At 35.9% G+C, this 23976-nt stretch overlaps 1 protein-coding gene across 4 annotated transcripts in view; it reads left to right on the forward strand.

Annotated features, from left to right (window-relative positions):
- The window catches only part of ATG10 (autophagy related 10), a 210380-nt gene that overhangs the window by 126586 nt on the left and 59818 nt on the right, over positions 1–23976 (forward strand). For all 4 annotated transcript variants that reach the window (XM_064482095.1, XM_031447564.2, XM_031447570.2 and 1 more), the window contains one exon: positions 9649–9746. In XM_064482095.1, coding sequence (XP_064338165.1) covers positions 9649–9746 — 98 coding nt within the window. The remainder of the gene's footprint in view (positions 1–9648; positions 9747–23976) is intronic.

The raw sequence follows: 23976 nt of genomic DNA on the forward strand, positions 1-23976 counted from the left end.
CACTCTTGCTATTTTAGCTTTGGGAGAGCTAGTGGCTCATGCTTAATACCATTTGCTACCCAGCACTGGGTGAGACATAATTGCACTTCTGTCAAGTAATAATGACTAGCTTACATTCAAATAGTGTTTTGTAGTCTATCGAAGTACATTCTCACAAAGCACTGATGTCTTCAAGTGTCTGCCTGTGTTTCTCCCCCCACCCCCCATTATTTTTGAAGCACACTGTGTTAAAGAATTATTTGTATCATGTGAAAGGCTTCTATCTACCGCTCATCACATTATCATTCCAACGCTTTTTAGGCCCCTTTTTTCCCTTTTTGGGACTTGGCTTTGGCCAAAAGCTGATGGCACGTGTTAGAAATGTGGTATAAACTTTAGGCATATAATAGTGGCTTTGAGCTTAACTAGAGTTCTAAGCTTACCTAGTTTTCCCTTTCATTGCAACTAGAGAGTTCTATATTTATTTCAGCTTAAATACTTATTAATTTCTTCCCTGTCTCTCTTCTTTTCCTTTGTTCTCAATCTCTATTGAAAAATAGACCAAGTGGTTCTTCTCATTTTCAAAATATTTAATTCTTTGGTGCTGACATATGGGCTCTTCTTGGGAACCGTTTTGATGTATTTCTTGAATTAGTCAGAAGGGCTGCTTTTGAGTAGGGAAGGAAACATTCCTTCCATTCAGCAACTGAATGTCTGTTCTTTCTGGAGATCCATTCTATTATTGGCCTGGGGAGTAGGACTATAAAATTAAAAATGTAGCCCAGATATTCCACGTATAAGATTTATCTGCTTGTTATACGCCTGAAAGATGCTCATGGAGAAACAAGGCAAAAGAAATAGCCGAAGAATAATTCCTTCTCAGTGGCAGCATAACCAAACCAAGATAAAGGCCAGCTCAAAGGAAGAATAATGAGAAGTTTGGAATCAGAGAAGTGTACACATCATCAAGGAGGAGGAGGAAGAGGCTTGTCCCTGGTGTGGAACAGGAGGACGTCTTTGGAGTACATAGAAAAAAATGACAGGAAAACAGGAAAGAAGGGGCGTGGAGGAAGCTGGAGAATAAAAGTAAAATATCCATAGCTCTGTTCAACAGTTTTCAAGGGAACGTAACAGGTTGACTTTTCTGAAGGGGCTGGAACAGCCTTGGAGAAGGGGAGAAATGGGGAGAGCCACGCCGCAGGGCTGGAGAGCAGGCGTGTGTGGGGAGGCCGGTGTGCAGCAGGGGTTTTCCTTAAGATGAATTGTGGAAGAGATGGCTGGAAAGATATCTTGAGATCAAACTCTGAAAGGGATAATGGAAGGATGGGGTTGGAGGACCTAATAAAAGTGTGAAGGAGAGTGAGCAAAAGTGAATGAGATCAAGGAGGGATTTCCTAGAGCATAAATTATGACGGAGTGAAACAGAAAGGGAATAAATGATGAGAAGAAATTAGGAAGAATGAAATTTTAGGAAAAGGAATTTAGCTTGGATTTTTTTAGCATCGTTGTTAGAAATGTTAAATTTTTTTTTTTTAATTTCAGAGAAAATGAACTAGAAAGAATATATTTTCAGGAAAAATGACCATTTCCAGTACAGTGAGGGGTAAGGTTGAACAGGAAAGAAAGATGGATTAGAGAGGTACTTAAAGATGAAGGCAAAAATGATTCTAGTTAGTTATTATAATAAGCAGGAAATAGAAAATGATTTGACAAATAATTTAGAATCTTGCTTGATTGTAGAGAATCTTTAAGAAAGTTTATATATGCCACTTATATTTATGTAAACGGTAAATCTAGACAAAGTCATAATAATACAATGGAACATGAATTTTCTTGCATTAAAAAGAGATTCTAGGGATTGAAATGAAATTTGACGAGCAAACAACATTATTAAAAAATAGTGAAATAATATTCAACTAATACCAATATATTCAAACTGAAAAGCTGAAATAATAGAGGAAATTTAATGAGAATTATTTGTTGAACCAGGTAAATGCTTGAAACATTGTGGAGAATTAGAATGGGAGTAGGATTCTGGGTTAGAACACATAATGGCAAAAGAATTCCACTGAAAAATCAAGTCCTGATTTTAAAATATATTAAAGAAAAGGTGAAACAAAACTACAGGGACAGCTAATTAGCCCCAAACCCCATGTTAGTACAAAGCATCACATACACAAAAAGCAGCAGGTTTCATTTGGATTCAGAGACCAGGAAGAGGATATGACAAGGCAAATTTATTTTCTTACCTGAAAGAGACTATACTTTAACTTTCTTGGACAGATAAATGTTTGTGTTGTGGCTCATAAAGAAGAAACATTTCATTGCTTACTCTTGGCAAAACAAGCCCTGTTTGAAACATCCATTAAAACATACATGAGTGCCTACTGTGTTCACAGCACAAAAACTCATTAGCTTATTTTTTAAATATGCTGAAGAAAATCGCCTCCCAACTTGAATTTAGTATTGCTTTTCTCCTCCTTTAAAGTCGTCAAGGCAGAATTTTTCAAGTCCATATATTAGGTGCTGTGCTGAGAAGGTGGAGGCTGCATTCTTGGAAAGGAGATCAAGTTGAATAGATAGGGTGCTGCTACAGATGTGAACAGGCCCATGTTCTGGGGGTACGGAGATTTGAAGAGAGCCAAGAGTCCAAAATGCTGAGTACTGGTGTGCCAGAGCAGCAAGAGGTTGGAATCAAAACCTCAGGATACTTTGGATAGGATTGAAAGTAGAGTGTATTCTGATTTAGAACCAGCAGACCTAATGTTGTAGATGTTCACCTGGTGATACTATCTTTGGAGTTCTGATGAATAGTTGTATCTGAGTTGATGTCTTGTCGATACAGTGTTGCTTCCCATAGGACATTTTATGACTCAGATTCCTCAAGAAAGTCTTGTATGTACTTCTACTAGGTTAAGTGTTTAATTTAAATGAGAGTTTACAGCATCACTTACATTATCATAAGTTCTTAACACTGTGTGGACAGTTTAAGGTGACCCCAAATTACTCCTCTTTGGGCTGTTGGGCAAATTTCTCATAAAAATGGATTGCAACATACATGAACTTTCTCATGTAACTGAAAGATGTCTTATATTTATTTTCTACTCAAAATTACTAGACAAATATATAGTATTTAAAAAATTGGGGTTGATAATTTCGAAAATTGATAAATATTCAGCAAGATTTATAAACCATTTATCTGGGCTATATTAGTTAGGTAGACTTGATTGCAAATAATTGAACCTGACCATGATAATCAGGAAAGAATTTATTGGAAGGGTAGATCACTGAGTCAACTGAAGGCAGGGATGACAGGATGAGGGACTATCTATCTCCCTTTGGCTTTAGTGGTGTGAAATGGGGCTCCATCTTCTACTTATTTTGGAATTTCTCTCCCAGATGGGAACTGTGTTTGGATACTGAAAAATTAAATATCCAGTATATCTTCCTCTACTTACTACTATATTTATATAAGTATGAGAGGTTTTTTTACATAACTTAAAAGCATTTAATCAATGAATTTTTAATCATGATTGTTGTCTTTATTCCTAGTAATAATTGTGTTAATTGCTCTAGAAATGATGTTAAACACCCATCTATCCAACCATTGAAAAATATTTATGCACAAGGCATGAATATGTTTCTGGAATGTCAAGGTGAATAAAGGAATCAGAGATGGATGTTCTCAAGGAACTTGAGTCTACTGAGGGAAACGAGACAGGTCAGAAATTCACTGTAACAAGTAGAATATATTAAGGGCCATAAGAGAAGTAAAGATTGCCACCAGGCAGAGAGTAGGTTAGTGGTTGACAGAGGCTAAGGAATAGGAGAAATGAGGACATTTTGGTTAAAGGGTACAGATTTTCGGATATAACATGAATAAGTTCTAAGGCTCCAATGTACAGCATGGTGACTGTAGTTAACAATACTGTATTTTATACTTGAAAGTTATGAAGAGAATAGATTTTAAATGTTCTAACCACACACACACACACAAATGGTAAGTATGTGAGGGGATGGACTTGCTAACCTGTTGTAGTAGTCATTAACAATATACACATATATCAAATCATCATGTCATACACCTTAAACTTATACAATGTTATATATCCATTATATTTCAATAAAGCTGGAGGGAAACAAGGCTCAGAGGGTGGAGATTACCTTGAGCTGGAGTGATGAAGAGAGGCCTTGGCTGAATTTGGGATTTGTCCATGCAGTGATGAGGGAAAGGGTAGGCCTGGCCTACTAAGAAACCTAGGAAAGGCAAAATTCTAGATATTCCTAGGTTAGGCAATGTTGATGGAGACTACTAGTGACAATAAAAATGACACCACCACTAATGTGTGCATCTCACTTTATAGTTTACAAAGAGCTCCTGGGTACAGAGACGTATGGTGAACTGGTGAAAGTATGGGGTCTGGAGCTGAAAAGCCTCGGTTCTGATTCCCAGCTCTGCTGCTAACTGCATGACCTTACTGAAGTTATTGAACTTTTTGTTTCCTTTCTTTCATCATTAAAAAAATTTGGAGTAATAATAATAATAGTAATACCTACTTCATAGAGTTTTGAGGTTTGTGAGCTAGTGTGTGAAGTGGGGCTTGGCATGTTGTACCTGTCAGTACTGCTAGCTGCGTTCTGTATCTTAAGCCTCAGAATAACAGATACAAACTGTCATGCTCAGAGGGGTTAAATGATTTATTCAAGGATACATAGAAAACTATGGAGTTAAGACTCGAACTCTTTAGCCCATTTTTTAACTGCATGATGCAGTAACCAAAATTTAAGAAACATTAAAGAGAAGTTGCCATAATCTATATTTTTGGAATTTTCATTCAGATTCCTTGAGATTAATACAGACACAAAATGGAAAAAATGTACTCGGGAATAAATAAAAAATACAGAATTAGCCAGCACTGTAGCTGATAAGAATGTACATGAACAATTAACACTCATTTCATATCACAGTGTAATTTTCTTACTGAAGCAAAAACGAATTTTCCTCTTTGATGGAGCATCATCTCTGCCTCAGTGTGGAGTATGACATGAATCTTTATATCCTTTGAAGCTCTCTTGAAGGCAGTATATTGAAAAGTGACATATTTCATTGTGAAAAATCCACCCTTTCCTTTTTATTTCTAGTGACCACACTCAGAATATTATTCCTAAATTCGCACTGAATAATTTATACTCTCTCTCATCCTCCTTCTAGGAGTTATGAACTTTCAGTGAAAGCATGCACCACAGGGTAAAGGTGACTTCAGCATGCTTGCACTGGAGTTAGGTAGTGCTGGTGAAATACCTCATGCTGCTCTTTGATTCATGAAAACTAATAGCCTTGAGAAGTTTAATTTAGAAAGCTGCACATTTTGAGTAATATATAGATTACTTGACATGTAGGTTATTATTCAATTGAGAGATTTTATATGAAAATGTTAAATTAAATGCTACTGGCAGTTGCTAAAGATCGTACTTTTTAATTATTCTATTTTTCATCCATTGTCTCTTCCTCTTTTGTCATTGACATTTCAGGTTGCTGACAGAATATTCCTCTAGTGCGAATGTGTATTATCATTCCAGGTGATAGAGGCACATAGTAGGCACTCGATAAACACTTGTTAAATAAATGACCTTAATTTACCATGCTCACTTTGTAGGTTGCTGCTGAAATTATTTTGGCTTCTACTTCAATTTTTCAAGTATGCAAGGGATTTTACTGAGGTTCTCAGCCTCAGTGTGATTAATGAGATTTCTAAGCATGTTGAAATTGGTGCTATCGAATATCTTGGGTCTGAAACTAGGGAGTCGTTGATTGAGTATGCTTATGTCTCCTCTGACTGAGGCCAGACAGAAAAAATAGACCCTCTAAAAAGGGCTTAAAGTTCTTGATTGAAGATAACTTCAGTGGAACATGAAGGCACATAATAATGTGTTTCATGAATTTAACCCAGTATTTGTTTATGTCCACATTTTAATTTTAAGTTAAAGGTTTGGGTCTTCAATTTTCATAAATAGGTAGATAGAATCAAAATAATGAAATTCATCAAGTTTCTGCCATATTTAAGCTCTATTTTTATGATGTGGTTTTACAAATATATTTGACTATCTCATGTCAATGATTTCAGTGGGATTTCTGAAGGTTCCATTTTGGTGTTGGAATAATTAGAGTTACAATCATATTTGAATATATTTTGTATGTCAGTTGTGTATATCGTGTTTGAAGATATTGCTGATCAATTCAAAATTTTTTGTTTTTGAGTAAAAGACCACAAAACTAACTTTTGTATGTCTTCAGTCATGAAGATGTGAGCTATGACTAGGCAAACTGATGATGAAGGCTTAGAGAAAAGAATCCACGTCATACTTCATTAAATCATTATTGTCATATCTGTATGTGAGAGACAAAGCTATGTCACCCAGATCTCCTGTACTGTAAATGGTCTGCAGAAACTGAAGAGATCGACACTCTTGTCAGAGTAGCTGGCACAAGCACTCATTTGATCATTGTTAATACATGTGTTTTTAAACAGTTTTGTAAACACATTGGAGAATGCAATCACATCCATTCACTTAAAAAACACTGTTCTCTGTAGCAGGCAGGTAGCACTCTCATAAATCTGCATAAAGGAGTGTCATGCATCTATATTTTGAACTTATTTTTTTACTCCTTGTGATTGTCTCTTATTCTAAGTTGACCAGATCATTTTTTAATTCTTATTTTTAATTGAAGTATAGTCGATTTACAATGATAGTTTCATGTGTATAGCAGAGTGATTCAATTATGCACATACATACATATATGTATATTTTTTTCAGTTCCTTTTCCATTATAGCTCATTACAAGAAATTGAATATAGTTCCCTGTGCTATACAGTAGGTCCTTATGGTTTATCTATTTTATACATAGTAATGTGTATCTATTAATCCCAAACTCCTAATTTTTTAATTCCTATATTTAAGATGTTAAATTTCTTTCCTCTAAATTTGGTGTTTCCTAAAACTTATGACAAATACTCTTAATTATAGCATCACGTCTGATGAAACATTCTATGACATTTGTTTTAGGTCTCTCCACATTGTTGCTAGGCTGCTGATCATTGCATTTTGTATGAATGTTTCCAGCAGAGTATACAGGTTTTTGACAGTGGTAATATCCAAGCCATTTACTCCATCCTTAGATTGTTTGCTGAAATATTTTAAGGAATAAAATTAAAATCATTACTGATTCCCAGATTTTAAACCCAGCATTCTTCTCTAGGTCTGCAAAGCCTTTCCTTGTTTTAGAGGACATGTAGTTAAGGAAGGCATTCTTTCGTTTATCATTTATCCAGTAAATATTTATAAAGCATTTGCAATGTGTGAATGAGGCTTAGGACTGTGCAGCAGGACTGCAGTGGTGATAGGACATATGCAGTCTTCGCTCTCAGGGGCAGCACGGAGCAGCAGGAAGAGCACTGGATTGTGAGTACCGAGACTTGATTCCAGCTCCAGTGCAGTCATGAACTGTCTGCGTAATTTTGGCAGATGTGTATTGCCTAAAGACCTTGGTTGCCTTGTCTATAAAATTAGTAATTATACCAGCAATAACATTTTATTATTCTTCAACTTGATTTCTTCTAACTTTGACATCTGAAAGTTATTCTAAAAGCATGTCATCTTTTTATAATTTGATTATTTGGTTACTGCGTGATACTGCTGTGCCTAGGATGCTATTTCTCTCTTCCAACATCAGTACACACACACACATGTGCACATGCACGTGCATATTTTGAAAATGTGTGATGCTTATCTTAAAAGTAAAGTTTGGCCCTACTCTTTTAAATGTGTTCAGAAAACAATATAACGCAGATACTGAAGGCAGCTTGTTTTTAACTCGTAGCTAAACATGACATTCAAATGTTAATTGGATGAATAAATCTTGTTCATTTTACAGACATGGAAATGTCAGTGGAATAAAACTATTTATCACAAGATAATGGTCTCCTGCCGCCAGATAAATGCCAAGATGAAGATACTTATTGAAAATGTATCAAAATATTCTTTTTCTATTTATTGAAAATAAAGGTTGAGGAAAAGTTCAACTTTTCAGGTCACACATGAGAAATGCCCTGTCTATGGGATTAGTATATTACTATAGCAAACGGAGCTGTGCATGGTATAGAAACAACAAGAAGATTCTAAGAAATAATGGCCTGTAAGTGACTCTTTCAGCTTTACAGCATGAGAATTACTGGAGTGGTGCAGTGGGAGCTAGGAGGAGATACCTAACGTATATTGAGCTCTTATTGTATGCCTGACACAGTCCTAGGTATGTCATTGATGTAGGCCGTTCACAAGAACAGGATTTGAAAAGGATTATTATCCCTATTTTTCAGGTAAAGTTAAAAGCAAGATAACTTGCAGTCACGTAGAGAATAAATGCCAACACCAGGATTCAAACTCAGCTGGGCCTTCAAATCTCGCACTTCTCTCCCACACCCCACCCACATCTTTTCTTGTACTCCTTAAGTCTGAATGCAATACCTTTTCATTTGGGGAGGGGTTTGAGTAGATTATTTCCCCAGGTTTTGTTGCATCTGATGACCAAATACTTTTTTGTGCTTAATGATTCAGTATGCTGATGAATTTCCTTTAAATTATATTGTCTACTTTCCTAAGGAGAAGAGCACACCCTTGAGTCTTGAGGACTTGGTGGCTTTGAAGGGGCCAGATAGCACTAAATTCTAACATTAAGCCATCTGCTTTTCCGCAGAGTGTGGTTTTAAAGTCCATAGGTAATTCCCTCTTTCTGCCTTCTTTTCTGAACCTAGTTGTCTTGTTTCTTCACTTACCTTGCACCATAGTGTACTTCATAAAATACATTATTTGGGTGATTATGAACATAGGTGAATAATTGAAGTTGCTTAAAGAAAGAAAAGGAGGTTTATTGTTCACTAAAGCTTTTGTTAATCTCTTCATGCCAAGCCTTTTCAAGCCTCTCCAACCCCAACAATCCCTTCTCCACCTGCCACAAATGGTGGGTGTTAATGTCTCCCTCCTCTGGACTGTCAGACAACTGCAGTTTTCCTGTGGCAGTGACCACTTTCTACCTAGTATTTTAGTATCGGTATTTACTGAGATACTGGTCATAGTTTCCCTAGTAGGGAAACTCTCTTTACTAAGAGAAATTGTGTGCTTTCCTTATCTCTATTCTGCATGGTACCCAACAGAGTGATTTGAACATTGCAGATATTCAGTCAAGAGGTTGAAAGAGGCATGTGTATGGTCTCTGATTTAAGGATTAGAGGAGATGTTAAGAGTTCAAATACATCCATAGAACACTGTTGTGAATATGTGAGTCTGTCTGCCTGGTCCTTTGCAGATGCTTCTGTCTATCATTTCTCTCTCAACTACATTTGGATTATATTTATTTTATAAAATTCCTTGAGGCAATAAAGGAACAGATAATTTAACTGCTAGATGGTTACAAAAGAGAGAAGTTTGAATGTTTAAACTTCCCTCAGGAGGAAAATAGTAATTCATATAGCATTCTTTTGATACATAAATAGTACATGTACTACTAAAGATTTTTTAAAATCTTAACATTCTTTCAGCACTTGTAGACAGACACCAAGCACCATCGTGTCAAATGGATTACTAACTGGCAGTCTTTACCATGCACCTTCACAGATGGAAGACCTTTAGCTCTGAAGGACATATGGGAAGGCGTCCATGAGTGCTACAGGACGCGGCTGCTGCAGGGACCCTGGGACACGATTACTCAGCAGGTTAGAGAGTATTTTCATTGTATTAGAAGTGATTCTTTCCCTCTGCTCATCTTTTTTTCTAGCTCTCTCTCCCCTCCTTTTTGGGTTTTTTTTGTTGTTGTTGTTGTTGTTGTTTGTATTTCACTCCTCTACTTCCTTACAGATTTCAATTCAAAGACAGTTTCCTGTAAAACATCTTCCCAGACCCAGGCTTGGTTTAGCCTCTCTGTTTTAAGCCCTCATAGAACCCTGTAACTTTCCTTCATAGTGCTTTTTTACAAGTTGAAATTATATACATGGATTCAAAAAAAATTAATGTCTCTCTTCCATTATACTGTGTGCTCCCACATGGGCAGACCCTGTTTTTTTCCTCTTCGTTGTATATCCAGCGCTAGCACAGTACGTATCATACAGTAGGTGTTCAATAAAAATGTATTAGGTAAATGAGAATAGAAATAAAGTTGGCATATCACCAAGAAATAGATTGTTTAGCTTACATCATCTAAAATTCTTTAGATTTTTACTCATAGGTCATTTGCAAAAAAAATTAACTTTTGATTAATAATAGATTTGCAATAGTGATCTGAAAAACTTGAGAAAATAGATCTGCAAAAGTAGATATAAAAAGTAAATTTGCAAAAGTAGAGAAAAATGATTTGTTAATCATATAACTCATTATTACTGCCTTGCTAAAATCAGCAGTTAATTATTTTAGAAATTTAAAAATACTCATCACCTTGCAACCATAGTCTCTTTAAAAATAATTTTTACTTTTATCAAAAATATTATTTTTCCCTGCCTCTGTTAAGCTTAATCAAAGCTTCCTTTAAAAATGACTTTATCAGCCATTAGAATTTTTATGCCCTCTTATGTGTTTGATCATAATAATGACAGTTTACCTCCCAATCAGCATAAGAATCCTTAGCATCTCGTAAGCAGTTCTTTGACAATGACTGCAAATGACCATTTTCTATGTTTTAATTGAGGACAAAACTAGGTTTAAGTATATGAATCTTTCACACTGCCCCTCAAATTAATCCTTTTCTTTCTCTTCCTGCTGTCACCTTCCTAGATCAAGCTTTATCACCTCTCCTAGAACAATTAGTAAAACTTCTGTTTCCTTCCCCCCTGCCCCTTCCCATTACACATCTTCCTAACCATGCTGTACTTACCTTACCCATGTGCAAACCTGCGATAGCTGTCTGAGGGCCTGTGGCATGTTGTCTAAATGCCTGGCCTGGGTTTCAATGGCTGCTGCTCCCTGGGTCCAATCTGACTTTATCTCCCTCTCCTCCACACTGTGCAGTCTCAGCTCCTGCCGGACATGGCTGTTCACGTCTCTGAACTCATCTTGGGCAGTTTGTTCTTGGAATTTTTTCCAGGTTTAATGCTTTCCCTGTTGCCTTCCTTCTATCTTTCTATTTCCTCTTCATTCTTTCATATGTTCCCTTCTCTGAAACCACTTTAGCTCACAAAAATGACCCCCTCCAAAATCCCAGTTCTGCAGACCAGGCAGGAGTGGTTGCTATGAAGAAAGATAATGTAATGAGATATATAAACAAATCCATCATAAAGATTTTTGGCAAGAGCATTTTATTTTATACAGTGTTTTAGATTAACCTTTAAGTATGTCAAGGTGAATGCTTAGTGTTTTAACTTTCAGTGTCTTGTCAGTGACCACAAACTGGCCAAAAATATATGTACTGTAGAATCAGAATCCACAGGACCCAGAAAATGTTTGGTTGTGAGAGTCAAGGAAGACAGCAAAGGAGAGAGGAAGGGAACATCCAAAAATATATATGTATTTAACTTTAGTGCCTTTTTTCTCTGCTCCTTCTGAATTATGTCTTACATTATGTACCTGAGCCCGATTCTTTTTTTTTCCCTTTTTCTGTCACTAGCAGCCCTGTTTTAATCTCCTCAGTGCAAACCTAAAGCACAATTCATAGTGGTCTATGTCATTTTGAGTTTTAATTCCACATTTCTGTGTTCTGATTTGTGACACATGAACAAGATTTTGAACTCAACCATATTTTCTTAGTTTCCTAGTATGATCTTGTCAATAGATTTTGTTCTGTTAATAGAATTCCTAAGTTCCTAAACCAACCACTTGAATCAATCTGTGTACTGATAGTTTTTAATGGACTTGACTAATACCTTTTAGTTTATAGGCATTTAAGCATCATATAGGCAGTCTGTTACTGGGCCATCTTTTTCCTGCTTATCAAAGTGTGGTCGTAATGATCAAATCCTATCGCAATAAGCATTGCTGTCTCAGTACCAAGTGTGAGACCCACTTACTGGCAGGGATATTTGATATAACCAAACTACAACATAGCTGTAACATTTAGATGTTCCTGTGGGATTTGTCCAACTGGGATTGATCTGTGAACAGGTATCCCCAACTGCTTTTGATAACACACTTTATTTAAGCCTCAGAATTGCTCATCATAATGTATGTCTGGGCATTAGAGACCTAGCAAGGGAAACTCATTTGTGGCCATTGTACTAATTTGATATTTGAAAGTCATTATGAATATTTACTTTGGAGGTCTTAGCTTTTAATCCCAGTTTAGTTAGTGGGTTTGTATTTATGTGCTCTTCTTTGCTTTCAGAGAGTGTGTCCTCATTTTTGTAAGGCCCCATGTGGAGAAAAAAATAGGGTGTCCTCAGTGCTGTGAAGGGGAGGGTGTGATATGGCACTAGGGAAGAATGAGCTGATAGAATATTGGTGGCACCAAACAGAAGACACCATTTTGCAGAATTATACTAAAGAACCATTAGCTTGCAGACTGAGCGTGATAATAATATCCTGTCCTCCAGAGTGGCTCAAAAACAAAAGCAGCCTTCATATAATATAAAATGCATTTCATTTCTTTTTCAGGCTTGATTGTGCTCACATAGTTTGTTGCTCTTCATCTTCAGTAATCTCACTTCCGTTCTCTCAGCATTTGTCTTGATGATAAGGACCTATTCATGTCAGACATGAACCCTCTTTTTTGAAGATAAGCCACTCATGACTCTCATACATTTGATTATGGTGATTATTTACCTGCTTTTGTCCAACATTACGGGCTACCTATTATCTCAACCATGCAGCCTAATAAAGAACTTCCAGAAGAAAGTGAACAGACGCCTAGGTTGGATCTGCCTAAATTGGCACAGTGAATGTTACAGTAATGATCACTGGAAGATGTGGTCTCTATGTTTTAGGTAAAGAACTCCTGTCATCTTGGCATGAACTAAAATCAGAAGATAACAAATCATACCTTCAGTTTTCTTTGAAAATTTGTGTGTTTATGTATGTCAGTGTGTAATGGTCGGATAAGTAATTTTTTCTTACTGTCTTTTTTTTAAACTTTATATTATGGAAGATTGTAAACATATATAAAAGTAGAGATAGAATGCACTTGCAAACTAATGGCCAATCTTATTATTTTGGTATCTCACCCAATCTGGAATTTTTTGGTAGCAAATCCTAGACATCATATTATCTGATCCATAAATATTTACTTGTGTATCTTTAAAAGATAAGAGCTCTACACAAATGTTTATAGCAGGTTTATTCATAATAGCCCAAATGGAAATGACTCTGAAATCTTTCAGGGAGTGGATGGTTAAACAAACCATGGTACATCCTTAGCACGGATACTACTCAGCAGTACAAAAGAACCAGCTATTGATACTCTCAACAGCCTGGATGACTCTCGAGAGAATTACTGAGTGGAAGAAGCCAATCCCAAAAGGTTGCGTAGTATTTGAGTCCATTTATCTAACATTTTTGAAATGACAAGATTTCATATTGGAGGACAGATTGCAGTTATCAGGGGTTGGGGGGGGTATGGGTGGAAGGGAAATAGATGTGGCTATAAAAGGCAACATGAGGGAACTTTGTGGCGATGGAAATGTTCTGTATCTGACTGTGTCAATATCAGCATCTTGGTTGTGATAATGCACTATAGTTTTGCAAGATGTTACCATTGGGGGCAACTGGGTGAAGAGTATGAGTGATCTCTTTGTATCATTTCTTACAACTGTATGTGAATCCACATTTATCTCAAAATAAAACGTTTATTTTAAAAAGGTAAGGATTCTTAAAAAGCATAACCACAATTCTATTATCACAACTACAGTTGTTAATAATTTCTTAATATCATAAATAAGCGAATGATATTTCAATTTCTCCAGTTCTTTTCTTTCTTTTTTCTTTCTTTCCTTCCTTCCTTTTCTTTCCTTCTTTCTTTCTCTTTCTTTCCTTTCTTTCTTTCATTTTTTTCTCCTTCCTTCCTTCTTTCCTTTCTTCCTCCCTCCCATACTTCCTTTTTTAAAAAAATAGTTTCTTTGAATCAGGATCCAAATAAGCTTTATACATTAAAATGGTTAACATCGCTTAAGACTTTTGAAACTAAGATTTCTCATTCCTTCCCCTCTTTTTTCCTTGTAGATTTTATTAAGGAAACAAAGTTGTTTGTTCTATGGTTTTTGCAGTCTAAATTTTTTTCCTAATTATGTCTCTATGGTGTTGTTTACTATGTTCCTCCCTGTTTGTTGTGTACACTCATAGTTAGATCTGGAAACTTGATCAGATTCAGGTTTGGTTTTGGGGAGCAAGAATACTTCATCAGTGATTCTGGATACTTTCATCAGGAGACACATAATGTTTGGTTATCGCTCTGTTTTGTGACGTTAGGAGCCATTCATGATTATTGCCTAGACCCATTAATTCGTCAGAGGGGTTGCAAAATGGTGATGTTCTAATTCTATCACTCATTATTTATTAGCTGGTCTACTTCTGTAATGACAGAGTTTTCCTCACCAGCTCAGTTACTTGAGGTATGCTATGTATAGAAAAGGCAGGATAAATGCTTGATTCTTTCTTTTTATGTTTTAGTTTTCAAGATAATGAATTGGTTCTCTAGCATTCTCCAAAGATGACCAAGAAAGTTTTTTTTTATGAAGTCATGGATATAAATGTTTTATGCATTTCTATTCATTATGGTGATTATCATTACTGATGCTTGATGTCTTACCTTTGGCCAGTGAAAGTCTCTTTAGCTTGGCTCCTGAGTTATTTTGATACAACCCAAGTAGTGTCCATACGACTCTGTTGATGGCTTCTTGCTTTTTGATATGACATGTGTTGCACGTATTGTGCAATTCCTGCCCAGACTTGGCATGCACCATTCTCCAAGGAGGGTAGCTTCCTTTCAGAGGCTTTTTCTAGGTGCTGTGCCAGACAGAGTGGATTTAATTTTAGGCACCACCACTCACTAGCTGTATGACCTTGGGCAAATTACAAAAACTCTGTGTCTTATTGTTCCATTAAAGATAATGGCAGCATCTACATGGATTTGGTGGGAAGACTAAGAAAGAGGATAGTATACAAAACTCAACCTACGTCATCTCCTTTCCAATGTATTTCTAACATCCAAACTGTGCACTTTAAATTTGGAAAACTAAGACTTTTGAGGTACTTTGCTTTCTGATTTTACGTTTCTGGACAAGGCTGTTCAAGTATAAGTAAATGAATGGGATTGGGTGGATAAAAGTGGAAAGAAACTTAATGGTTATTTTTCCTCATATGATCCCATACAAGTACTGTGAAAGAACTGGAAAAGGAGGAGTCTTGAATACACATTTTGCATGTCCCAAATACCACTAATTTCACTTTGAAGAGTTTAGCATATCTAAAGCATGCAAAGATATGATACTTTTATTGCATTTTCATTGTATTTCTATGATAAATCTCTCAGAGTAAAAAAAAAAAAAAATCAAAACATAACAAAAAAACAAAACTCCTAAGGTACTTTTTGGTGAATAGATTGCTTTTGACTCTCAGTGATGCAGGAAGTCATTGGCTAAGGATTCTTAAATAATGAAGCTTGATATGTTGCCTGGTGATTTATAATGATAGCTGATAAACTGATGATTTAATTGTGCTTCCTCTAGTAATAATCTGAAGTGCTCGAGTGAAGTTCCAGTGATTGGCTTTCTTCTGAACTCAGTCTCCCTGGAGTCTTTAGGCATCTCTTTTACACAACATCCGATAACTGACTTTTAACTGCTCCTACTTTAAATAATACAAATCAATTAAAACACACAGCTGTTTAACAAAACTCTCAGTGTTGGTATAGGTCTCGGTGGGTATTTCCTGATGGCTCATAATGACATCAATTTAGTGCACCTGGTAGGATCAGTGTGAACTGGAAGTGGCTTAATTCTTAAATGACAAGAAAATTAAGAAGCCTTTATGGATTGCTGCTGCTTCAGAATAACTGCCAGGTCCATTGCTGGCTCTTTCATGGTGGAGTTTTATTTAAACGAGACTGCAGACACCGTGTGATGTTTTCTCTGTAATTTGCTGCTCATTTGTTGATTCTGAGTTTCTAGGTATTCATTCTGGACATTAATTAGTTACTTTAGTGGCTGGGTTTATGGTGCAACAGTAAATGTATCTGTCTTGCAGACTTTTTGTAGAAACTTTCCAATGTTTTAACAGTCCTCAGTAATTCTACCACACTTCCCTGTCTTCAGAGAGAGAAGTATGCTTCACTCTGTTGTATGTCACTTTCTTTGGTATCCTAGGGTAATGATGACAGTGCTATTTTCCTTTGTCTCTGTTAATAATTATTTTTAGATTGTCAATCTGCACATGCATTCAGACTTTTCATATTTATTGAATATTGATGCTGTGGATTCCATACATTGTCAGAGTACTTCACTTTCCATATTCATTTTTTCATCTGTTCAGAAATATCCTCTGTCACTCACACTCTATTATGCTTTTCTTGTTTGGGGATAAAAAAAAACACATTTTTAAAAGTTTTGTTTGTTCCTCAGACTTTTCTTACATTGAGAAGCATATGAAAGTTCTCTCTCATTATCTGTGACTAAATAATTAATTTTTCTCAAAAATTTTTTTGCCTTTACACTGTGGAGTGTTTCAGAAAATCTTAACTTCATACTAAATGCTGTTTAGGCATTGGTATAATATTACTTTCTCATCCAGCTTTTAATTATTAAATTAATTTCTAAGACATTTTGTTTTATTCCATTTTAATGAGAGTTCAAGATACATAGTTAAACCAGGAATTTCTTATAAATAACCAGCTTATATTGGTATATTTGGATTTTATTTCTTTAAATTGAAATTTACTTCACTATATAATAAAAACAAGACTAGTGAGTTACTGTTCTTTGTAATATGTGTATCTGGTTGAGCAAAATATTGCTTAGCTTTTTATCATCAAAGTTGCACTTTTGACTCAGCACATGCTTTGAATTTATAGAAGGGCTTACTTTAAAGAATTTTCCAGCATGTCATTGATCCTTAAAACTTTTGTTCCTAAAAAAGGAGCAGCTTATAAATGTGAAAATAAAATACCATTTTAAATATTTAATAATTAATTTTAATATTACTCATCTTAGCACATTTCATTTTGATAATTACCTACCATCAATTTTTAATTTTTAATAAACATCTTAGTTCCAAAACTTCAAGTTTGAGGAATATTTATATTCTCATTTTCAGTTTTTGAGAAAGAAGTTATTGGTGAGTGGGCAGCAAAGCAGCAGCTGAGGCCAGTAGACATGCCTAGGGAGCAGAAGGGCAGACACAGGACCTGCAGGGATGGAAAGCAGGCAGGCTTATCCAGATAGGTTTTGAGTCCCTTGTAAGGTATAAGCTTCCTAAGATAGATGCTATTTGTTTTATCTCATTTTTGGCACAGTGGTTCCTGCATATTCAGAGCCTATAATGTAATTATTCCACCTCCCCCAACCCCCATTTCTACTTCCTACTCCCTTCCCTTCTCTTTTCATCTATTGTTTTCCTGGTTATTTTCCATGTCAGCTCTTAAATTACCCATACTACATTCACAGTCTATATTTCATAGTTTAAAATTTGACCAATAAATAGAAAAAAATACCAACGTATATAAAGTGTGTATGCAATTACTTTATTGCATGCTGTTATTTTTCCAGTGTATTAATTCATTTCTACTTCCTTCTATCCAATCTGAATTTCAGAAATATTTGAAGTGGTATGTATACATACACTCAAATATAAGATTCATACATATACTATAAACATCACAGCAAGTGACTAAGAACTAAATGATGGAGGGGAAAAGACAGTTTTACAGAAAACCTAGGCTAAGGGACATTTCTGAGCTTTCTAGAACAACAAATAACAGAACGGGAAAGCCAATTAAATACATTGCTTTCATTCTGTTATGGAAGGAAGCAGACAAGTTTACCAGGAGAGACTATTTTTTTTTCCTATATTAAACTTTAGGAGGATAATTTTACAAATATGAAAAAATAATCTCCTTTAGATACTACTTAAACTTTAGGAGATGAGGAGGGAATGATGTGCAATTGTTGCTGTGTGAGAGTTTTAGTAATGTACTATGTATGTGTGGGTTTACACTGTAAAGGTTCTTATTAGTAGCTTGCTGTTCAAATTCAGCCTGTGGATGTATTTTGAGTGCTTGGAAAGTTTTTTGAATTTGAATGCCTTTGGACTGGGTATGTCTTCTGTAGTTAATTGTGATCAGTTCCTCTTCCTATTGCCTCATACTGTGTTTATTTCATTTACTTTGCCCAGTTGTCTTCTAAAGGAATTTCAGTTTGCCTATTATTCCTATGTTGACATAAGATACAAGGAAAGAGTTTAGAGCTTCTGTATGATTCTGAATATATGAATCTCAATACATAGCTTGGACTATCCTCAAATAAAAGTGATATCATCTGAGCTTAGAATTTTTAATAACTTTTTTTCTGATTAAAAAAGTAATACATACTGATAAATTTTAATAAAATACAGAATGTTCTTAAATATACAAACAGCTCATACAGCTTAATATCAAAAAAAAAAAAAACCCAAAAAACAAAAAAACAAGCAACCCAATCAAATAATGGGCAAAAGACCTAAACAGACATTTCTTCAAAGAAGACATCCAGATGGCCAACAGGCACATGAAAATATGCTCAACATTGCTAGTTATTAGGGAAATGCAAATCAAAACTATAATGAGGTATCACCTCACACCAGTCAGAATGGTCATCATTAAAAAGTCTACAAATAATAAATGCTGGAGAGGGTGTGGAGAAAAAGGAACCCTCCTACACTGTTGGTGGGAATGTAAATTGGTGCAGCCACTGTGGAGGACAGTATGGAGGTTCCTTAAAAAACTAAAAACAAACTTACTGTATGATCTAGCAATCCCACTCCTGGGCATATATCCAGAGGAAGCTCTAATTTGAAAAGACACATGCACCCCAGTGTTCACAGCAGCACTATTTACAATAGCCAGGACATGGAAACAACCTAAATATCCATTGACAAATGACTGGATAAAGAAGATATGGTGTATGTATATGTGTGTGTGTATGTGTGTGTATATATATATACACACATTTATATATATATATACACACACACACACACAAACACACAGTGGAATACTACTCAGCCACAAAAAGAAATAAAATAATGCCATTTACTGCAACATGGATGGACCTGGAGATAGTCTGCTAAGTGAAATAAGTCAGAAAGAGAAATAAAAATACCATATATCACTTTTATGTGCAATCTAAAAAATAAAAAGACACAAATGAACTTACTTACAAAACAAAAACAGATTCACAGACATAGAAAATAAACTTGTGGTTACCAAGGGGAAAGGGGTGGGAAGGGATAAATTGGGAGTTTGAGATTTGCAGAGACTAACTACTATATATAAAATAGATAAACAACAAGTTATACTGTATAACACAGGAACTATATTCAATATCTGACAGTAACCTATAATGAAAGAGAATATAAAAATATGTATGTATACATATGACTGAAACATTATGCTGTACACCAGAAATTAATACAACATTGTAAACTGGCTATACTTAAATTAAAAAAAAACAAAAAAAGTTTAATAAAATATGGAATAGCATAAAGAAAAAATAAAAATATCCATAATCTCAAACATTATAATTTACCACTGTTAACTTTCCAGTGCATAGCTTTCCAGAAACATTATGTATATTTTTTCATATAATTATATGTATACATATATATGTATATATTATATGTAAATATATGCAAACACAAATTAGATCCTACTGTGTACCTGGTTTTTGAAATTTACATCATAGACATTTTTTCATGCCAATATTTAAATACAGCTAAATTTTCCTTTTGATTACTGCATAGAATTCCATTCTAAGGTCATGCCATAATTGTTTTAACCAATTTTATGTTGTGAACATTGAGTTCTTTTCCAATTGTTTGTATTATAAACAGTTCCTAAGTGGACATCCTTACACATACAGTTTATGCAATTGTTGGATTATTTCTTTGGAATGAATTCTTAGAAGTAGAATTGGTGAGTCAAAAGTATTCACTCTTAAAGGTTTTGTTAGCTATTCCCATGCCAATCTCAGAAAAGGTATACTAACTCCTCCTACCAGCAGTATATTCGAGATCCCTTTCCCTAAGTGCTGGCTAGGACTGGCCAAAATTGTTCTTCTTAATGTGTTACAATCTCATGTCAACCAGGCTTCTGATCCCAGCCATGTATCAAACCATCAAACACCAGAGTTACTGATGAACCAAATGTAGGTTTTTCTTGCAGTTGATAGGCATATATATTTTAGACACTGAGCAAGTCAGTGTATAGTGAGAATTAAAGGGTCTGAATTGCATTCTTGCCAACATTGTTTCTGTTGTCCAGAGGTACCTACGGGGTTACCTCTAGCAGGGCTGAGGCATTTCTTTGTCAGCTTTATTAGATTTGCACAAATGATTAAGCAGAATCCATGGAAGCACGTAAAACCTGCTCCTTTAAGCATGGAAGATAGGCTCTTGGATGGCAAGATTTTTGTGGGCTGGACTTATCAGTCATCCACCTCACCCAGATAACAAGACTCATGTGGAATATTTGATTGAGTAAAATTGTATCAGAGCAGACCTGCCAGGATGAGGTAACTATTAATTGACCTCCCTCGAAACAATAAGAGTTAGCATTTTGAATACTTTCAAAATATTATCTGTTTAGGTTCTGAAGAACATCTTCTAAAACTGACAAATTTGGTTTTGGCACAGTTGTGCTTGAGCTGTACCTCCTGGCAGCTATTGGCTGCGAGATGAATGTATTCTTTAAGTAGAACCAGGTCATCACCATATAGACAGCTGCTTGTCTTTCTGTTTGCTGTCACCGAAAATCAAGCACTCACTTCTGAAAGCTCTGTGAAATTGGAATTGAATACAAAAGTGTGAAGCATGAATGCAATTCTATTATGTAAGCTTTTAAGATTAAAATTTATCTTGTTATAGGTTTTTCAGTAACAATAGCTAACACTTAGGGAGCATTTCCCAAGTGCCAGGTATTCATCTAAATACTTTACATGTATTATTTCACTTAATCTTCTGAACACCCATATTAGGTTGATCTATTCTCCACATTTTAGAGAAGGAGAAATTGAGGCACAAGGACATCAGATAACGTGCTAAAGGTCAAACATTTATTAAGTGACAGAAGCAGAATTTGAACTCATGAATTTGAGAGCTCTATCCTTAACCACTGTTTAAGCCCCTCCCACAATGTTTATTTTATTCTCAAGATATTATCATGTTAAAGATGTGTTAAAGTAGATCTGACCTATTTTTGGGTCATGGAGACCCCTTTGAGAATCTGATGAAAAATCTGAAACCTTTTTCTATACACACAAAAATTTGCAGCCCTAATAAAGAGGACATCCAAATCTTTGGAATTCGTAGTGGCAGTAACGGATTATAATGCAGCCTTTATTCCACCCTCCTCCTCTTATTCCCTTCCTGTACTTCAACCCCGGAAAGTTAAAATACAATTCTCCATCTCCCTCATGAAGAGGGATCTGAATTTGATTAAGGTTCATCATATTGGTTGCATTTGTGCAGAATTTGGAAGGCAGAAGTGTTGGGGGCTGTATCTTGTCAGAAGCACTGTGGGTCATGAAGGTTGTCTGGGTGTCTCCAGTGTCCAGTCACTAGCTTTGAGTGTGTCAAGAGGCAGCAGATGGGGGTGACTGTTTTGCTGGTGTGAATTGTAGCATGTGTGGCGTGGCCCTGGAGGTGGCTGCAGTAGAGGCAAGTTTCTGATTGTGGGGGTGGGGGTGTGATTCCAGAATGTCAGACACCTGATCTGAAAAGAAGCATTATGTTGCATGATGTCCAGTTCTCCAGGTTGGCTTTGGGAATTGTTCCTGGAGAGTCACCTAGAATTTGTTTATTCAGCCCTCCCAACGAGGGCTTCAACTAGACAGAGGGGATTCTGGTTTTTGTAGCTGAGCCTTGACTGATACAGTATTATATGGCTAGACCCAAGGGTGGTTTTTACAACAGGATGGGATTTTGGCTCTGAAGTTAGAAACATTTGGGTTCTTTTTCAAGTTCTACTTATTAACAGTGTGACCGAGGACAATTTATTTGACATTTCACCTTTCTCTTTTTCAAAATGGGAAATTATTTCTATGTTGGGACTATTGTAAGGACTACCCCACTGGGTTGTTGTGAGAATTATGTGAGTTAATGCATGTGATGTGCCTAATATAATGCTTGGCACATAGTTGTGTTACCAAGTCCAAATTCGTTCTGCTTGCTGCACGACAGGCCAATAAATCGGGTTACGAGGTGTTTGGGCAAGGAATAACGACTTTATTTGGAAAGCTTGCGGACCAAGAAGATGGCAAACTAATGTCCTGGAGAACCATTTTTACCTAAGTCAGAATTCAGGCTCCTTTTATATTAAAAGGGGAGGGGGTTTGTTCGTTGTTGCAAACTTCTTGATGTCAAAATCCTTTGTTATTGCAGCTGTCCACTCAGGTCAGTTCACGAAGTTCCTGTAAACCTCCAACGAGACAAATGTTATTCTCTGTTCTGAAATTTTTTATCTCTATATGAATGGAAAAGTGTTATATCCTTAAAGGTCAGAGCTTGAGAATGGGCTATCCTATCTATTTCAGACTATAGGCAACATTCTTTTACAAAAGGTGCAGGATCACTATGACTAAGCACAGGAAACAGAACACAGGGTTAGAGCTAAAGGAACAGATCTGATGTAAAGTCAAATTTGTTCTTTCCTACTACAGCTGCCAGTGTGAGCTATTATTATCATTAATCCATAAATACTTTGAAAAGGAAAAAAAGCAGTGGGCATAATTCCTGTTTTGTATAAAATACAGCACTGCAGTGGTCAGTAGAGTAATTGTGGAGCTTCAAGTTTCCTACAACAATATATTCACAGGCTCCAACTGATAGTTTATTGAGAAGGAAGCTGGTATAGAGAACTTAGGGGTTCATATTCACTCAGTTAGCTAGATAGAGTTTTGTAGTTCTTCTTCAAAGAGCATTCCAAAAATTCTGGTACCAAATGTCCTTCCTCAGGAGAGACCTTCAGCTTTAGATGGCCATTTCGACGTGCTGCTTTTTCGCATGCTGGGGTTGGCAGATCTTAGGACGGATGTCCCAAAGCTGCAAGAGTAGCTCCTCTGGGCCTGTGAGAGTCCATCCCCACAGTGCTCCCCCCGAGCCACGCTGTGAGTAGTTGCACTCCACGGTCTGTAGTTGTTATTGGGCCTGTGGCTAAACCTACAGCTTCCCATTGAGATATAGAAATATCTTAGCATATCCAAATTAGAATTGCTTTAAAAAATTTTAAAAGAAGTAATACTGGGAATAAATTTTTTTAAATTGCTACATATAAGGAAGTGAAGTGGATATTAAGACTTCTTTCCTAGTGGCATTAAAGGGTAAAGAAACACAATTCAGGTATAATTTGTTCAATTATATTGAATAGCCAACAAGGCTAGCTAAATTAAAAAATAAAAGAAATGTTCTTTGGTTTATGGGCAAAATATCTCTAGGAATTTTGCACTGTTTGTGCAGTAAAAACATAACTGTTTCATTAAATCATTGCAATGTCACCAGCACTGCACTAGTAATTGTGATGGAACCAGAGGAAGGCAGTGTATTTTACCTGACTAGAAAAACTTGTGTTATATGCAGAAGAGAAAATGGTAATATATGTGGAGGCTGTGAGATAGAATGTGATATAAAACACAGATCTGATCATGTCACTTCCCTTTTTACAGAAAGGTTAACGATGTTCTGTTACCCATACCAAAGTTCATATACTATTTGAAAAATAGAATTAAATAGTATAGATATTGTAGTCAAATTTTTAAACCACTTGCTGGTGAAAGGAGTTAAATT

Source organism: Camelus dromedarius, chromosome 3 (genome assembly GCF_036321535.1).
Source record: "Camelus dromedarius isolate mCamDro1 chromosome 3, mCamDro1.pat, whole genome shotgun sequence".
Taxonomy (NCBI): Eukaryota; Metazoa; Chordata; class Mammalia; order Artiodactyla; family Camelidae; genus Camelus; species Camelus dromedarius.